The sequence below is a fragment of the Theropithecus gelada genome, chromosome 18, assembly GCF_003255815.1.
Source record: "Theropithecus gelada isolate Dixy chromosome 18, Tgel_1.0, whole genome shotgun sequence".
Classification (NCBI taxonomy): domain Eukaryota; kingdom Metazoa; phylum Chordata; class Mammalia; order Primates; family Cercopithecidae; genus Theropithecus; species Theropithecus gelada.
In genome coordinates this window covers 40,756,357-40,772,760 of record NC_037686.1, presented here as the reverse complement: position 1 = coordinate 40,772,760, position 16,404 = coordinate 40,756,357, and the positions used below count along the sequence as shown (strand labels likewise).

General features: G+C 36.6%; 1 protein-coding gene across 1 annotated transcript in view; it reads left to right on the top strand.

Annotated features, from left to right (window-relative positions):
- The window catches only part of DCC (DCC netrin 1 receptor), a 1,221,566-nt gene that overhangs the window by 837,227 nt on the left and 367,935 nt on the right, over positions 1–16,404 (top strand). Inside the window, exon 9 of the mRNA XM_025365180.1 lies at positions 10,490–10,644. Coding sequence (XP_025220965.1) covers positions 10,490–10,644 — 155 coding nt within the window. The remainder of the gene's footprint in view (positions 1–10,489; positions 10,645–16,404) is intronic.

Sequence of the window (16,404 nt, the reverse complement as noted above, 5' to 3'; positions counted from 1 at the left end):
TAAGAAATCACACAAATAGTAAATATTAGAACTGGGATTTCAATGCCAGGTTTCTAGTCTAGTGATCTCTTCACTGTGCCATACAAAGTGAAAGACATTTTCTGAAAAAGCTCCATATAAAGTACAGTGGGAGTGCAGATGAGAGAATTAAAACACTGTTTATGAGCATCATTCAATTTAATCCTCACAATAGCACTGTGAGGTAGGCAGATAAGGTACCGGTATCTCCATTTTGCAAATGAAGCAGAGAAGCCTCCAAGATAGCCCCTGACTTGCTCAAGGTCACACACTGTTTTACGGCAGAACAAAGGCTGAACTAGTTGTTCCAACTTGCAGCAACATATATATGCTTCACATTGCTTTATGCTGTCTCAGAAAACCTCTGCTCACTGTTCAGGATTAGAAACCAGCTTTTTATGATTGACATGGAGGATTCCTTTTGGAATTCATGGTATATTACATTTTCAACGTGGTGTTTACATATTCTTTCCCCACTCTTCGGAGTTAAGGACTCTGCAGCTGATGGAGATTGTTATCCATGAGGGAGCATATTGTGATAGAAAGAGAACAAGACTCAGAATCGTAAGGATGACATTCTGGCCCTGGCTTAAAGCTTGGCAAAGTTAGCCTTCTTCTTAGAGCCCCACTCTACTTCTCTGTAAAATATAAAATCATGGTCCTGTACCTCAAAATTTTTTTAATTCATTGAATGAGAGAATAGTGATTTTATTTCTCCAGTGGACTTAATGCATATTTAAAAATGAAACATGCCATCCACAAATGTCATATAGAAATTAACAAATGTTGAATGCGAGTTGACTATATGTCCATGTCCAGCAGCGTATTGAAAATGGAAGGGAACCCAGCAGATTCTCTGGAAGCAGTTCATCTTGAAAGGTTCATCTTACTGATAAATGTGTAACCACACACTGAGTTAAGAGCTTTAGTGGAAAGGAACATGCTTCTGGGAGAGCATTTATGAAATGTGTGCATGATGTCTATGTCATAATCAGATCTACATTTTGAAAAGATGGCCGTGACTAGAAAGTGGAAACTAGAGCAGAGGTCAGCCAGGTGGGTGCCAGAGCCATTTAGCAGGCTATTACAGAAGTGCAAACAAAAGATGATGGTAGCTTGGTCTAAGGGTATGTCAGTGGAGATGAAGCAGTGGAGAGAACTTTGTAGATATTTACGGGGCAAAACTGACAGGACTGGATGATGCATTGCACATGAATGGTGAGGGAGAAGGGGTTGTCAAGGACAGTCACTTGGTTTCTGGTATATTCCAGTGTAGAGATGATTGTGTAATTTGCTGAGATTAGGATGCTGGAAAAGGTCCATATTTGAAATGAAGATCATAAATTCAGTTTTAAACAAGTTGTACTTTACATACCTTTACAACACTCAAATGGGAATGTCAAGAAGGACCTTGGAAATAGGAATCTGGAACTCAGAGGAGAAGATTGGGACAGAGATATTTATCAGGAATGTGTCAGCATATGAATGCTCACTACAGCTAGAGAAGGGCAAGATGGTCCATCCCAAGAAAACAGAATGAGAAGAGAACCCAGAACTCAGTCACATTTATCATGGGGATAGAGGCTGAAACTAAACAAAATAAGAATTTGGAATCAAAATCTGTTTTATCCCAACTCCCAAAATACAGCTTTTTATTTGCAGTTACAATAGCTATTTGTTATGTAACTAGTCTCACTTGTGTATTGATGTTGAAGCAGAGATTATAGGAAAGCACCTTTTTAAAAAGCTCATTCCTAGATTTATCCTTTTCAACAATTCGAGAAAAAAAAAATTTAACCAAAACTTAGTGGAAATACCTCTAACCCAGAAGACCCATTTCCAGTCTTCATTATGCTTTATCTGGCAGTGAAACATCTTGAAACTTTTCTAAGATAGCACTGATTTCCAAACCTATGGTTTTAGGGTAAAAAGGAATGTGACATTTGAGTGGCTATCACTTTTATCACTCTGCTATCACTTTGAGTCCTATTTCATTAAACACCATATTTCAGTTCTCAAGTCTTTTAATTGTTATAACATTCTGGCATTCACTAAAGAAATAAGGAATGAAAGTAGAACAGATAAAAAGGAGATGCTAAAAATCTTTCCACTAAGAATAACATAACTCCTTCTCTACAAAGGAATGTTAATGTAACTCTTCCTTGTGAAGCAACTAATTAAGTATTTGACACCTCAAGGCAGCATTTGTTGCTCAACTCACAAGTTGTAACTAAATGTTAACACTCTGAGGCACTTAGGCAAGATAATACGTATTTACTAAAAATTCGTGTTAGAGACTTGCTACAAATGATCCACTAAGATGCAGAATCATGTTTAATCTGTAAACTCTACTTCTGAAATGTAAAAATAGAAGTGAATTCAGCTAACACAAACACACATGGATATAGGACATTTTCTATTTTCTATTCCTAATGAAAAGTGTTAGAGTAGTGAGGTTTCTTTGAGTAGATCCCACTCTCTCAGTTTTCAAATAATGAAATCGAGACCCAGGAAGGTGAAGTGACATGCCAAAGATGACCGAAATAAAAGGGGATGGAACATGGATTAGAATCCAATTTTCTAGGCATTTCTAAGGTCCCACTATGTGGAGATTTTCTGTAATTATTCTCTTTTAGTTTCACGTTTATTTTAAAAATTATGAGCCCCAGCAACATAGCCATTTCTTATGCTCAGTGAATCTATATGCTAAGTGTGAATAAAATATAAATGAAATATGGCTTCTCTTTTTAAATAATTTACAATCAAGTCAAAGAAACATGCATGTCCATGAATACAATGTGATACATAATACACTAGATGTATAAACCAAAAGCAACGAAAACACAAAAGAGACCATTTAATGGTACTGGGTTCGAAGACATAAGGGTAGGAAGTTTCAGGTAAACATTTCTTTTGAATTGGTTTCCAATTTGGTTTCATTTGAAACAAGCTTTTGCCAGAGTCAGAAGTATGAGTCAAGAGAAGGTAACTCCAGGCTCATCATACTGGTCATTAGAGAAATGCAAATCAAAACCACAATGAGATACCATCTCACACCAGTTAGCATGGCGATCATTTAAAAGTCAAGAAACAACAGATGCTGGAGAGGATATGGAGAAATAGGAATACTTTTACACTGTTGGTGGGAGTGTAAATTAGTTCAGCCATTGTGGAAGACAGTGTGGCGATTCCTCAAGGATCTAGAACCAGAAATAACATTTGACCCAGCAATCCTTTTTCTGGGTATATACCCAAAGGAATATAAATCATTCTACTATAAAGACACATACACACATATGTTTATTGTAGCAATGTTCACAATAGCAAAGAATTAGAACCAATCCAAATGCCCATCAATGATAGACTGGATCAAGAAAATGTGGCACTTATACACCATGGAATACTATGCAGCCATAAAAAAGGATGACTTCATGTCCTTTGCAGGGACATGGATGAAGCTGGAAACCATCATTCTCAGCAAACTAATACAAGAACAGAAGACCAAACACCACATGTTCTTACTCATAACTGGGAATTGAACAGTGAGAGCACATGGACGCAGAGAGGGAAACATCACACACTGGGGTCTGTCTGGGGGCAGGGGGCTAGGGGAGGGATAGTATTAGGAGAAATACCAAATGTAGACGGTGGGTTGATGCGTGCAGCAAACCACCATGGCACGTATATACCTATGTAACAAACCTGTACGTTCTGCACATGTATCCCAGAACTTTAATAAAAGAAAAAGAAATGAAAAAAAAAAAAAAAAAGGAAAAGCAAAATAAGAAAAGGCAGAGAAGCTGACATGGACATAGGGGTTCTGGGGCAGCATGGATCATCACAGATAACTGTGCAAAGCTTTGGGCCACATCGTGAAGGTCTTTGAACCTTGTTCCATGGAGGTGAGATAATATTAACCTGGAATGGCAGCTAGCACAAGGTTGTGGGCATGGAGTTGACAGGTTATGTGTGTTAAAAGAGTATCTTTGTCAATAGATGATAGCAAAAACTGAGATGACTAATGGCAAAACACTAGAGAAAGCTACTATTATAATGCAATACATTTAAGCGCCAACTAAAGCAGGGACCAGTTCTAGGCACAGGAGAATATACTCTACCCAGAATTAGGTGTCAATGTAAATTGCAGACTGGTACATCCCATGTTGCCATGCTTGACTTCATGCTTCAAAAGATGTCAGTGCTTAAGAGTTACAACAGGGACTGATCTGAGTAAAGCAGGAACATTATTGTTAGTGGGTCAAAGGATATGCTTTTAGAATAGAAACAGCTATTTTCCAAGACACTTTAACCAGGTAACTCCAAGTTCTTAAAATTAGAATTCATGAAAAATAAATGTTTCTTATTAACTAACTCTTCTTATAGCTTCCTTGTAAAAATCAAAGTGGACAAGTTGTCTACACACTTTTTAGCATGAGGAGTCAGACTTTATATATTTGATGCTCTACGTGAATTTTCATTGAGTAAATTTACAGTGAATGGATTCAGGCAGGCACAAGTGACTTGATTCCTTTACTACAAGCCACTTATCCTGAATTTGGCTTAACTCCCCCACACTGCCAACTTAGGGGGAAAGGAATGAAGTAAAGAAGCTTTGTCTGAAAATCCATCTAGTGTTATAGATCATGACTCTGAGTGTTGCATATTTTAAGGTAATTATGTCTTCAGATTCACAGGACAGAACATCACTGAGAGGGAGGAGGCTTGGGGTCCCTGCTGCTTTTACAGGGGTTGCTAATGCAGTGAGAGGTCGAACAATCCAAGTTTACCCAAAAATTGGGTAAACTTGTCATATTCACTGTTCTCTTTTCTTCAGAACCCAGTGTGCTTATCTGCCCATTTACAGAGGAGTGTGGACTACATTGAGCAGAGAGGAAACCCTTAATTACTGCTTCATGGAAAATTTACTTTAGGTGGTTAGTGTTGGCCTGTAGTGGAACCAGAGAAATCCCACATAATAAACTGCCCTTCCAAACTCAGATGTTACTTACTTGTTGGGAAATGGTTTGCCATGTTTTGTTTACAGCTATTAAAGCCTGGGAAGGGTGATTAAAAACTTCGTTAGAATCCTTGGGGCTAGAACTGAACAAATCTGTGAAGGACAACATGGCAGAAAATGCCATTTTCTCAATATGCTTTTGTATAACGCTAGCAATTTGATGTCACCCCAGTAAAACCCAGGGAAGCCACACAGCAGTTTGGTAGCAGACGCTCAGCCACCAGTAGGGACATCAGATACCATAAGACTATCGAGCTATACTGTGGAACTCAGGGAACTCCTATTTCTTCTCAGTGTCCCTCAGAGAGCAAAGTTTCCAGCCCTTTAAAAATGATTGTTTTCATTATTGGAACTTGTTCAATATCTGTAGTTATGCTCACTCTCTTTGTTTTGACTTCATCTTTGCAAACAAAATTAATAAGATAGAAAATACCAAAAAAGATTTTTTTGGGGGGTGGGCAGGCCCCAAGGTCAGTGAAACCTATCTGTATAGTTTGTTCTATATGATTATACCTCTCATTAATTTATATCCTCAGATTCCTGGTTTTAAATACTTTGTTGAAAAGTCTCCTTCTTGGATGCAATAGGATTTATTTCTTATGAAGTTGTGGTGGTATTTTGTTATTATAAAATAATAGCAGTGACTGCCGTTATGACATAATCCATATTAAGTGTCAGGTGCTATGTATTTCGCTTTAGATGTTTGACCTACAGCATTTCATTTAATTCTTTCAGATATTGTGATACAAACATTTTTATAGCATGTATGTTGTACTTGAGAAATCTGGGGCTCAGAAAGTTTAATGTGAAGGCCAGAAACAGCCCCCCAGACTTGCCCCAGTCCTGAACTACTTACTCCGTAGTCTACATAGGGGTTTTTTTTTTCTGAAGTTGTTTTTTTTTTTTTTTTTTTAAAGACAAGGTCTTACTTTGTCACCCAGGCTGGAGTGTAATGGCATGATCTCAGCTCATGGCAACTTCTGCCCCTGGGCTCAAGCGATTCTCATGCCTCAGCCACCCGAGTAGCTAGAATTACAAGTTCATGCTACCATGCCTGACTAATTTTTGTATTTTTTCTAAAGAGAGTGTTTCACCACATTAGCCAAGCTGGTCTTGAACTCCTGGCCTCAAGTGATCTGCCCGCCTCGGCCTCCCAAAGTGCTGGGACTACAGGCGTGAGCCACCATGCCTGGCCCACATAGTGTTTAGATGCAAATTCCCTTTGATATGAGCAGATTTCTGGAAAGTGGCACATAAAATTGAAATGGTTAGATAAAACCATGCTTTAAAACCACTAAGAGCCTGTATTGTGGAAACCAGTGGTCAACCCAGGGCGGAACTAGCAAGTGATTAGAGGTTGAACCATAGAGTTGTCTTGGAGGTGTATTTACATAGTAAGCACAGTGCATTTGCCTGGGTTCTATTTTATAGATCAATACCATGGAAGCATTTTCTAAAGATGCTTTGTTTATTCTTTAAGACTGAGAAAGTAAGAATTGTCCACGTCAATGAATACGTTTATATATAATTTTTTTATGAATTATTAATTTTGGATACTTTTTGGAGGCTCATGAAGATTATTAAATCTGCCCCATTATGAAGTCCAACATCCTCTTTTTTATGTAAGTGATGTTTTCATTTCATGATCTTGAACATTTTTACCTGGACATGTCCAAATTTTCCTGCCTCTCTTTCCTTTAAAATATACCTGTTCAGCAAAAGACATAAACAGATACTTCTCAAAAGAAGACACACAAACAGCCAACAAACATATGAAAAAAGTGTTCAGCATCACTAATCATCAGAAATGCAAATCAAAACCAAAATGAGATATCATTCCACATCAGTCAGAATGGCTGTTACTAAAAAAAATAAAATAAAACAATAGATGCTGGTGAGGCTGCGGAGAAAAGGGAATGCTTATACACTATTGGGAGAAATACAAATTTATTACTTTAGGCACTATGGAAAGCAATTAGGAGATTTCTGAAAGAACTTAAAACAAATCCACAATTTAGCCCAGCAATCCCATTAACTGGTATAGATCCAAAATAAATTAAATAATTCTACCAAAAACAAGCATGCACTAATATATTCTGGATAAAGAAAATGTGGTACATATACACCATGGAATACTGTGCAGCCATAAAAAGGAATGAAGTTACTTCCTTTGCAACAACATGGATGCAGTTGGAGGCCATAATCCTAAATAAATTAATGCAGGAACAGAAAACCATATACTGTATGTTCTCACTTATAAGTAGGAGCTTAACATTGAGTACTCAGGGACATATAGATGGCAACAGTAGACATGGGACTGTCAGATAGGAGGGAGGGAAGGAGGAGGTCAAGGATTGAAAACTGTTGCATATTATACTTACTACCTGGTCGTGACAGGATCAATCATACCTCAAACCTCAGCATCACACAATATACCCATGTAACAAATTTTCACATGTACCCCAGAATCTAAAATAATGAAATTATTTAAAAAATAAAATTAAAGTACAGAAGAGTACCTGTTGAAAGGGTTATGGCTAGCATGACCCGGAACACAGTTATTTCATCCAATTTATTTCGTACTTGTAAGAATAAAGTCAATTATGAAAGCTGCCCTTCCTTATAGATACCAAAGGTGTTTGACAGGCAAATCTGACCTTTGATAACAATGTTGCTTGAAGGTCTAGAAAAGATGCTATGAAATGATTCATAGCAAATGATAGACAAATTCATCCTCTTAGCAGTCTCTGAGTGCTCATTGTCCCTTTTTCCCCTCATGTCTTTTATCCAAAGTTCCCATGATCCAAAGAAGTTCCTTATTTTTCCACTATTGTTGAATGATATCATTACTAGATTTAGAGGATGAAGTTCCAGATTTCATTCTTAAATGTGATACCCACTAACTGTGAAGCCTTTGAATAAATCATGTTGCTTTCCTAAATCTCACTTTCTATATGTAAAACCATGATAACGAAACCACCCTATCTGTATCAGTAAGCTACCTGAGGCACTGTGTATAAAAATTCTTCTGCTGAAAAAATAAATAAATAAGCAAGATTCCCTATCTCCATGTGCTCAATCTCTGTAAGTTACATACAGCAAGGCATACAATTCTTTTATGAGGATTTGGTTTTAAAAAGCAACTTGCTGACCTAAATGATCTTAATTTGGTAGAATATAGCAGTGTGGTATGTGGCAAATGGGAGCATTGTTCCATATTTCTTAGGCTTACCTACTTTCGATTACTGTTTAATCTCATCCAGACCCCTACTCTTCTAGAAGTCAGAATTCAGCCTTCCAGAAACTTCACACTGCACTTCTAAAAGAATACCTAAACTTCAGGCTATATCCAGATTCATACACGGTGCTTTTTCTCTATTGTGGTAACACATGTCTTTCATTTTACAGTTTTAACTATTTTTTTGTTTTTGTTTTTGTTTTTTTGTTGTTGTTGTTATTGTTGAGACAGAGACTAGCTCTGTCGCCCAGGCTGGAGTGCTGTGGCCGGATCTCAGCGCACTGCAAGCTCCGCCTCCCGGGTTTACGCCATTCTCCTGCCTCAGCCTCCGGAGTAGCTGGGACTACAGGCGCCCGCCTAGTTTTTTGTATTTTTTTAGTAGAGACGAGGTTTCACCGTGTTAGCCAGGATGATCTCGATCTCCTGACCTCGTGATCCGCCCGTATCGGCCTCCCAAAGTGCTGGGATTACAGGCTTGAGCCACTGCGCCCGGCCCATTTTTAAATATTTGTAAGTGTACAGTTGTATGATAGTGCATGTGCCTTGTTGTGCTACCATCACCACCATCTGTCCACAGAATTTTTCGTTATCTCCAATTAAAATTCTTTACCTATTCAACACTAACATCTCATTCTCCCGTCACTTAGCTCCTGGCAACCACTCAGGGTGCATATTTTAAAATATTAGCAGTGCTAGATAAAATAATGCTAACTCCTATAACAAATAAGCCCTAAAATATATAATGGCTCAAAACTATTTCTGACTCTAGAAGGTATGGAAGGGATGTTACTGATTGTCAGGCAGTTCTTTTCCCAGTTCTTCTCTAGAATTATTACAAATTTTGATTTTTCCATCATCCCCAATATGGCTTCTAAGGTCATCATACTTCCCTACCTCAAGACAACAGGTGAAGGAAGAGAACATGGTGAATTACCCATGTGCAGTTTATTTTAGGCCAGGCCTGGAATCAGCACATATCACATCACATACACTCAATCTCTTGCTGCGACTCAGTCACATGGCCTCAACTAGACTTCAGGGAAGCCGGGAAATATGGTTTAGTACATGAAGAAGAAATTTTGAGTTTGAGGATAAGCCAGCCAGTCTCTGCCATCAGTTATATTAAGAATGTAGATATGCCTAGGAATCATCGTTCATTCATGCACTTAGAACTTTTACTTTTTGAAAATCTAATTTTCCCTGACAGAAAAAGATATTTCATTTTAAATATGTCCAAAACCAAAACATATCTGAATGGCATAATTAAAGTGTACATATAATTCCACTGAGAAGCAAGAGATATTATCTAGATAAAGAAACCTTGAGAAACAATTGGGAAGCTTAGAGGAAGTCACTTCTTCACTCAGTTAAATCAGCTAAATGTCCAATGAGGACATCTAGAATGTTCAGAAGCTCTAGAATTGTGTGTGTCCTTAAAGAATACTTCAATAGTTATCATTTCTAAAATGTCAGCATCCATATCCGAAGGGTTTGTCATCTCTTAATATGCACTATAAATGCAACCATGATCAGTAGATTAATTCATTAGTTTGCAACACTGAGGAAGTTTTTAGTTGATGAATGTATTGATATTGAACACATATAGATGTGGCTTGAAGAGCAAAACAAACAGGCATATGTTACAGTTTCTGTTCACGCAGGAAGGAATCTACTTCCTTTCACTAATTGCACTTAAAGTAACCACAGGGACTCAGGCTCCATACATAGAACACTTAGCATCTGCGTTTTCCTTTCACACAATGAGAGAAAATGCATAAATGCATTTGTTGGCAATACTGACAAAGACCGATTTGTGGAATAATTGAAACCTTGATTTCTGTCATTAGCCGGATGTTTACAAAACCCATCTTCCTGTCTACATTCCAGATGTTTCTCCTTATTTTAATAGCTCTTTGTTTTTCATGGGTTTTGAATTCCAAATTTTAAAGTGTCAAGCAAAAAGACTTTAGTTGGCAAGTTTCATGGAGAATGACATAAGCTTAAACTTCCCAGAATTCTTGCAACATTTATCTGTAGGTCCTTCCAATTAGCTTATTTTCTGTAGAAAGCCTGAGGTCTTGAATTATGTCCTAGAGTCAACATTAGATGACTGAGCAACCCTTTGGTTCACCTCACTACTCTTGCACATCAGATACAAATTTTGGCAGGAAGTATTCTTTTTGGAATAATCTTTCTCTGCAACTTTGATTTCTCAGGGAACGAGCATTGAATACAACACAGCCTGGGTCCCTTCAGCTCACCGTGGGAAACCTGAAGCCAGAAGCCATGTACACCTTTCGAGTTGTGGCTTACAATGAATGGGGACCGGGAGAGAGTTCTCAACCCATCAAGGTGGCCACACAGCCTGAGTGTGAGTATGAAAAGGAACGGGCCACATTTAGAAAGTGTTTATTTTCCTCTGCAGTATGCTTGAATTCTTTCACAGAACCTTTGCGAGGTGACAAAAATGCAAGAACGTTTCTTTTAAGTAACCTATGTAACTCAAGGACTTTTAAAAGTAAGATGACTTGTAAATAGAATGGCCTCTTCACTTATGCCATGTACCGTAATGGCAAATTAACCTCTATAAAGGCCTAATTTATCTATGCAGTCTACATATTCATTTCCTAAGAAAGTGATCTACTCTGCCTGACAGTATTGTAGCATCATCGTTGGGTTTCAGCCTCCTCTGTTGAATTTTCAGATCTTTTGAATTTGTAAAGAGTGTAACATCAAAGGTAAAAGAACAATAGCATACAACTTCTAAATCCAGGGACTAATTTAAAAGCGTAAACACGCACCATATGCACTGAAAAAGCTACTAAAAGCAAATTGAGACTTGAGGAATATGATAATCTCTTTTGTATAATCTCATTTTCCTCTACCTTGAATCACTAGATTCAGCTATTTTTTTTTTTTTTTTTCACAAAGTAAAGCAACTGAATGTTCTTTGATCAACATATAATTCAATGATTTCTACTTTGGTAAAGGAAGAGCTCCAAAATTACATATTGAAAGCTATTTCTGTATTTGACAAAATTTTGTTTTTTCTTGTGCATTTCAAATGTTTTTTGACAAGATTAGTTGCTGATGAGCCATTCGCCAAATTTGTTTTGTTTCATATTTTAAAAAATTGGAATTTAAAATCAAAATGAAATGCATGGCTACTTGTTAAACTGCCTTATGTTAAACATCTAACTGCACCTATTTCCTTTTTATATAAATAAATTTATAATGATATTTTGTTTTCCTCTTCATTTTACGTGAAACTGTATTTAACTTCAAAATCACCTCTTGTATTTTGGGAATAAGGTGAAGTAGAGATTGGAAATATTTTAACTGGTAATTGTGAGAGAGTAAACTTTGTATTCTGTCACTTCTTGGGTGGTTTCAATCAGCCTGTCAAAGAAGAGAGAACAGGAGATACAGTCTGAGTGCACTTTCGACAGAATCTCCATCCTTTATTTCATTTGGCCAGGGCTACAGACACAGGATGATAACAAATCAGAATAAAGTATTAATTGAAGGGAGGGAAGAGGGCTAAGCTGTACAATAGTACAAATTTTGCCTCACAGAAATAAAAGCTCAGCAACTTCAAAAGCATAGTCATGTTGAGGTTACAGACAATTATTTGGAAATGCGGGCCCCCAGGCATAATAATAATTTGTAGGATCCAAATAATTTCTGTTTGCAAAGTAAAACCACAGGGGCACATTGTTAAAAATTATGAACATTATGGGATGGCTACAGCAGAACATGAGGCCTTGCACAACTTCCCTCTTTGCTGCCCACGGAGCTGGTCCTGCTCCCAGATTTCTCTTCTGGACAATTTTTTGTTGCTGTACTGAGTTAAATCACTAGACAGTGCAAATTTCCCCTTCATAATGTCTATAGTAACATAATATTTCAGTCTTCTTTTTTTATTTTTGGGACAGAGTCTCACTCTGTTGTCCAGGCTGGAGTGCAGTGACACAATCTCAGCTCATTGCAACCTCCGCCTCCCGGGTTCAAGTGATTCCCAGCTAATTTTTGTATTTGTAGTAGAGACAAGCTATCACCATGTTGGTCAGGCTGGTCTTGAACTCCTGACCTCAAATGATGCCCCTGCCTCAGCCTCCCGATGTGCTAAGATTACAGGCATGAGCCACTGCACCCGGCCAAACATTTGAGTCTTCAATTGCTTTAATGACTTTCTCTTCATAGATCATCTATGTAAAATCAATAACATTTATGACCATTTTGTATTTTTGATTAAAAACAAATTAAGCTATATATATATATATATCACACTCTATATATGTTATATGCCATGTGGTAGATAGGTCAGCAGTTTAAAAACTTAAAGAAACTCTTGGTAAATTTTCTAATACTGGAACTAACTTTAAAAGCATGCTCATTTTCAAAAGATCAAATCTCTGTGAATTAACTGAATTTTTCATCTCCTAGTTATAAATTATCATACAATTGTTATACTGTACTTTTCAGAGCTGACTAGTCATGATTACATTGCACTTCTGATAAAAATCCTGGTTGGTTAACCTTGCTTTGTAAAAATGAGCATTTTTTTTTCTTTGATCAATACTATTGTTTTTAAGCATTCAACTCAAAAAAGCAATTTTCAGCGTTTTAATTTTTTTTTTTTTAACACCAACATTCCCAAGCCAAGGGACAGTAAAGTGTTTTCCTTTTTGACACTGGCTAACAACACTCATTCCATAAAAAATTATAAAAAAAATAAAAAACTATGATACAGTAATACAATATATTCTGCTTTTTTAAATATAATTAAGTTAAAAAGAATAATGATCGTATCATACATATGGCCTTAACTTTGTAAAACACAAACAATGACATAACTCAATTCATAAGTATGTTTAATGAACATTTATTATATTTCTAACACTGTTTCAGGCTGCATGAGGCATGTTAGAAAAGCATACGTGAGTAATAAAGCAGCAGTATTTATGGATCTCAGCAGATTTGGGGGGAAGCAAATATTTTAAATATGCAACAATAACAAAACAACTCAAGTAGGGGAACTTATAAGAAGTTGGTAAATGGAATACAAACAATCTGAGTCACAGATTTGCTCGTGGGCCCGTGACCTGTAATGGCTGCAACATATTACCTAGTTAATTTCTTATGCCCAAATTGTACTGCATCCACCTCCTCCAATCAGTCTTGTAATCCAGTTACAATGACAGCCACCTCTATGCTTTATATATCACACATTCCTTCCCATTCAGAAAGCAGTGTGAAATATGTGTGCAGAGGACCTCACTGGACCCAAGTCTCTATAAACATTTACTTTGCTTAACTATTAGCGTAAATGATAAGGTACACAATAACAAAAGCATAATTGAATAAAACATGTTGATTGTTGGTATTGTTGTCACATATAAATTATATTCTCTAAGAAATGAAAATGAAGAATCTTTCTGCTTTAGAAACATGATGCAGCCATGAGTTTTTTTCATTAATGGCAGCAATAACAGCCTTAGAATGCTAACCATATTTTGGCCTTTAGTAACAGCATTGTTCTATTAAATTACCCATTTTCTTACCAATATATGAAATAAGAAGAATTTCTTTTGCAGATCACTGTTTTATTTGCACTATAACTTGATTCTGTTTCATTGAACATTGCCATTGGATAATTCATCCCTTACTGAGTAGATAAGTAGTTAGGAATAAAGTAGCCTGCATAAACAAGATATTCAGAATATCCTTTACATGTGCAAAAGAGTTAGCCAATTCCTTCAATTCGTGTGTATTGAGTACTGCTAAACTCACTTGCCGTCTTTCTTACAGACATTAGAATAAATAAATAATATTATCATAAGTGATAGGCATTGCATGTGTATTTTATCTTCTGTTGGTAACATAAAATGCCATTTTGGCAATTTGAAAGTATTTCTAGGATAAGGAGCACTTACTTCATCTTCTCCAAGCCCGCTCAGTAAGACACCAATTACTGAAGAAGATGGAATATACCAGAGATCCTATGGCTCCTTTCCATTCCTTTTCTTTCCCATTCCTTCCTCCCATGCTCCTTCCCACCATCCTTCTTCCCACCATCCTTCCCTCTTTGCTATAAGCCCATCTTTCTGTCGTTAAGAGAAAATGTGAGGGCTATTTTATTACTTCGCTAGACTATCAGAATTTAGAGGGAAGATCAAGTTAAAGAAAACATTTTCATCAATATCTCTTTTCTGACAAAATGATCTTATCTTTTGAAAATAGGTCTCAGGTGAGTATGTGTTTGGTTGCTGCTTTTATCAATGTTTTTCCAAATGTGGTAATTGTACACTAAAATTACATAGCTTGTATACAAATTGAATTTCAAGTTTTTCATATTATTTGAAAATATCAGCTCTATTATACAAACCACGTTCGCAAAGAATAAAACTGATGGAAAATATGTCTGAAATATAAATCAGCCCGTAACTGTTTCTAAAAGTGCATACATTTTGTGGTAATCATTTAAAGAGATCAGCAGCCCAAGATCCAGTTTATGAAATAATCGCTCGAAATAGAAAGGCTTGATTTATATGAAGGTTTGTGTCCCCTGATGATATCTTCTTTTTGCTAAACCCTTGCCCATTCTCCCTGCCTTTATGATGTATAATTTCTCTACCGTATTATCAGCCAGGATTTAAGTCCCTGTCTGCTTAAGACTTGTCTAATCTTTTCATACCACATGTGGAGATTTTTTGAATTATTATTTGCAGTCCTTTAAGATCCTGTTAAGGCAGTTTAATCATAAAGCATGTTAAAATGGACCACATACTGGCTTGAGGGCTTGAGTTAGAATCAGAAGCCTATTTGCAAGACCACAACTCAATTATCTACAAAACTCTTTTATATTTAAGAATTGTAAGTAATATTCTTAATCTATTATATTCTTTACACTAAAAAGATGAGTGAAAGCAACCCACCAAGTTGAGTGACTTTAGAATATATTATCTAGAGGAATAGCTATATTTGCTTCTTTCTTCCTTCATGAGATTTTAAAAATTCTAATAGGGCTCTACTTGTATGGTTGTTAGGAAGAGAACAGAGAAGTTCAAATAATGTCTCTGAACATTACTACCTGTACCCTAGGGCAAGTCTGTCAATCATTGAGACCTCAGTTTCCTGAACTATAAATGGGAGTATCATTTATTCTTCTTCTTCCTAAGTTGCAAAAATGAAATATGATAACACATGGGCAGTCACTGTGTCTTGCCTGACATCTCAATTTAAAAAAAAGAGAAAAGCTCCCTGACTCAATGGGATCAAATAAGAACATAATTTCAACTGCTCTACATTTACAAACAAAGTGGGATACTCACCAGGGTAATCAATTGGGTAAATAAGGCTAATATAATACCTCATTTATAGTTTAGAACTAGCTTGATCACTATACAGTCAGCACGTTTACATACTCTGTTACTCTCTCCCTAATTAACCTCTCCTTAACATTTGGCAGGCTGTTATAGATTGGCTTGTCTCAATTTTGAAGTCTTAAGAACAGAAAGTGCTACATGATCCCATAAGATGTATCACAGCATTGCCATTTTATAAATAAAGCCATGTGTCACTTGAGGAAGGATATATATTCCAGGAATTGCATCATTAATTGAGTTCTTTTTTTGAGAACATCATAGTGTCTTACACACACCTAGATGGTAGAGCCTACTACTCACCTGGGCTATATGGTGTAGCCTATCACTCCTAGGCTGCAAACCTGTACAGCATGTGACAGTACTGAATAGTGTAGGCAATTATAACACAGTGGCAGATATTTGTACATCTGAGCATATCTAAACATAGAAAAGGCAATGCATTGCATTACAATGATATGATGGCAAGATGTCACTAGGTGATAGAAATTTTTCAACTTCATTATATTTTTATGGGACCACTTTGGTATATGTGGTCTGTTGCTGATCAAAACATTGTTACATGACACTTGGCTGTCGTTGCTTGGTTGATGCTGGTAGAATCTGGTTTGGGAAAGATATAAAATATCAGTTATATTTATTTAAGGACGGTTCCATAAATTAAGCAAACTAAGTTGATCACAGCTCTGTCTAGCTCATTACTTTTGTCACTTGATTTACAACTATTAACTGCACTGCATTGAGAT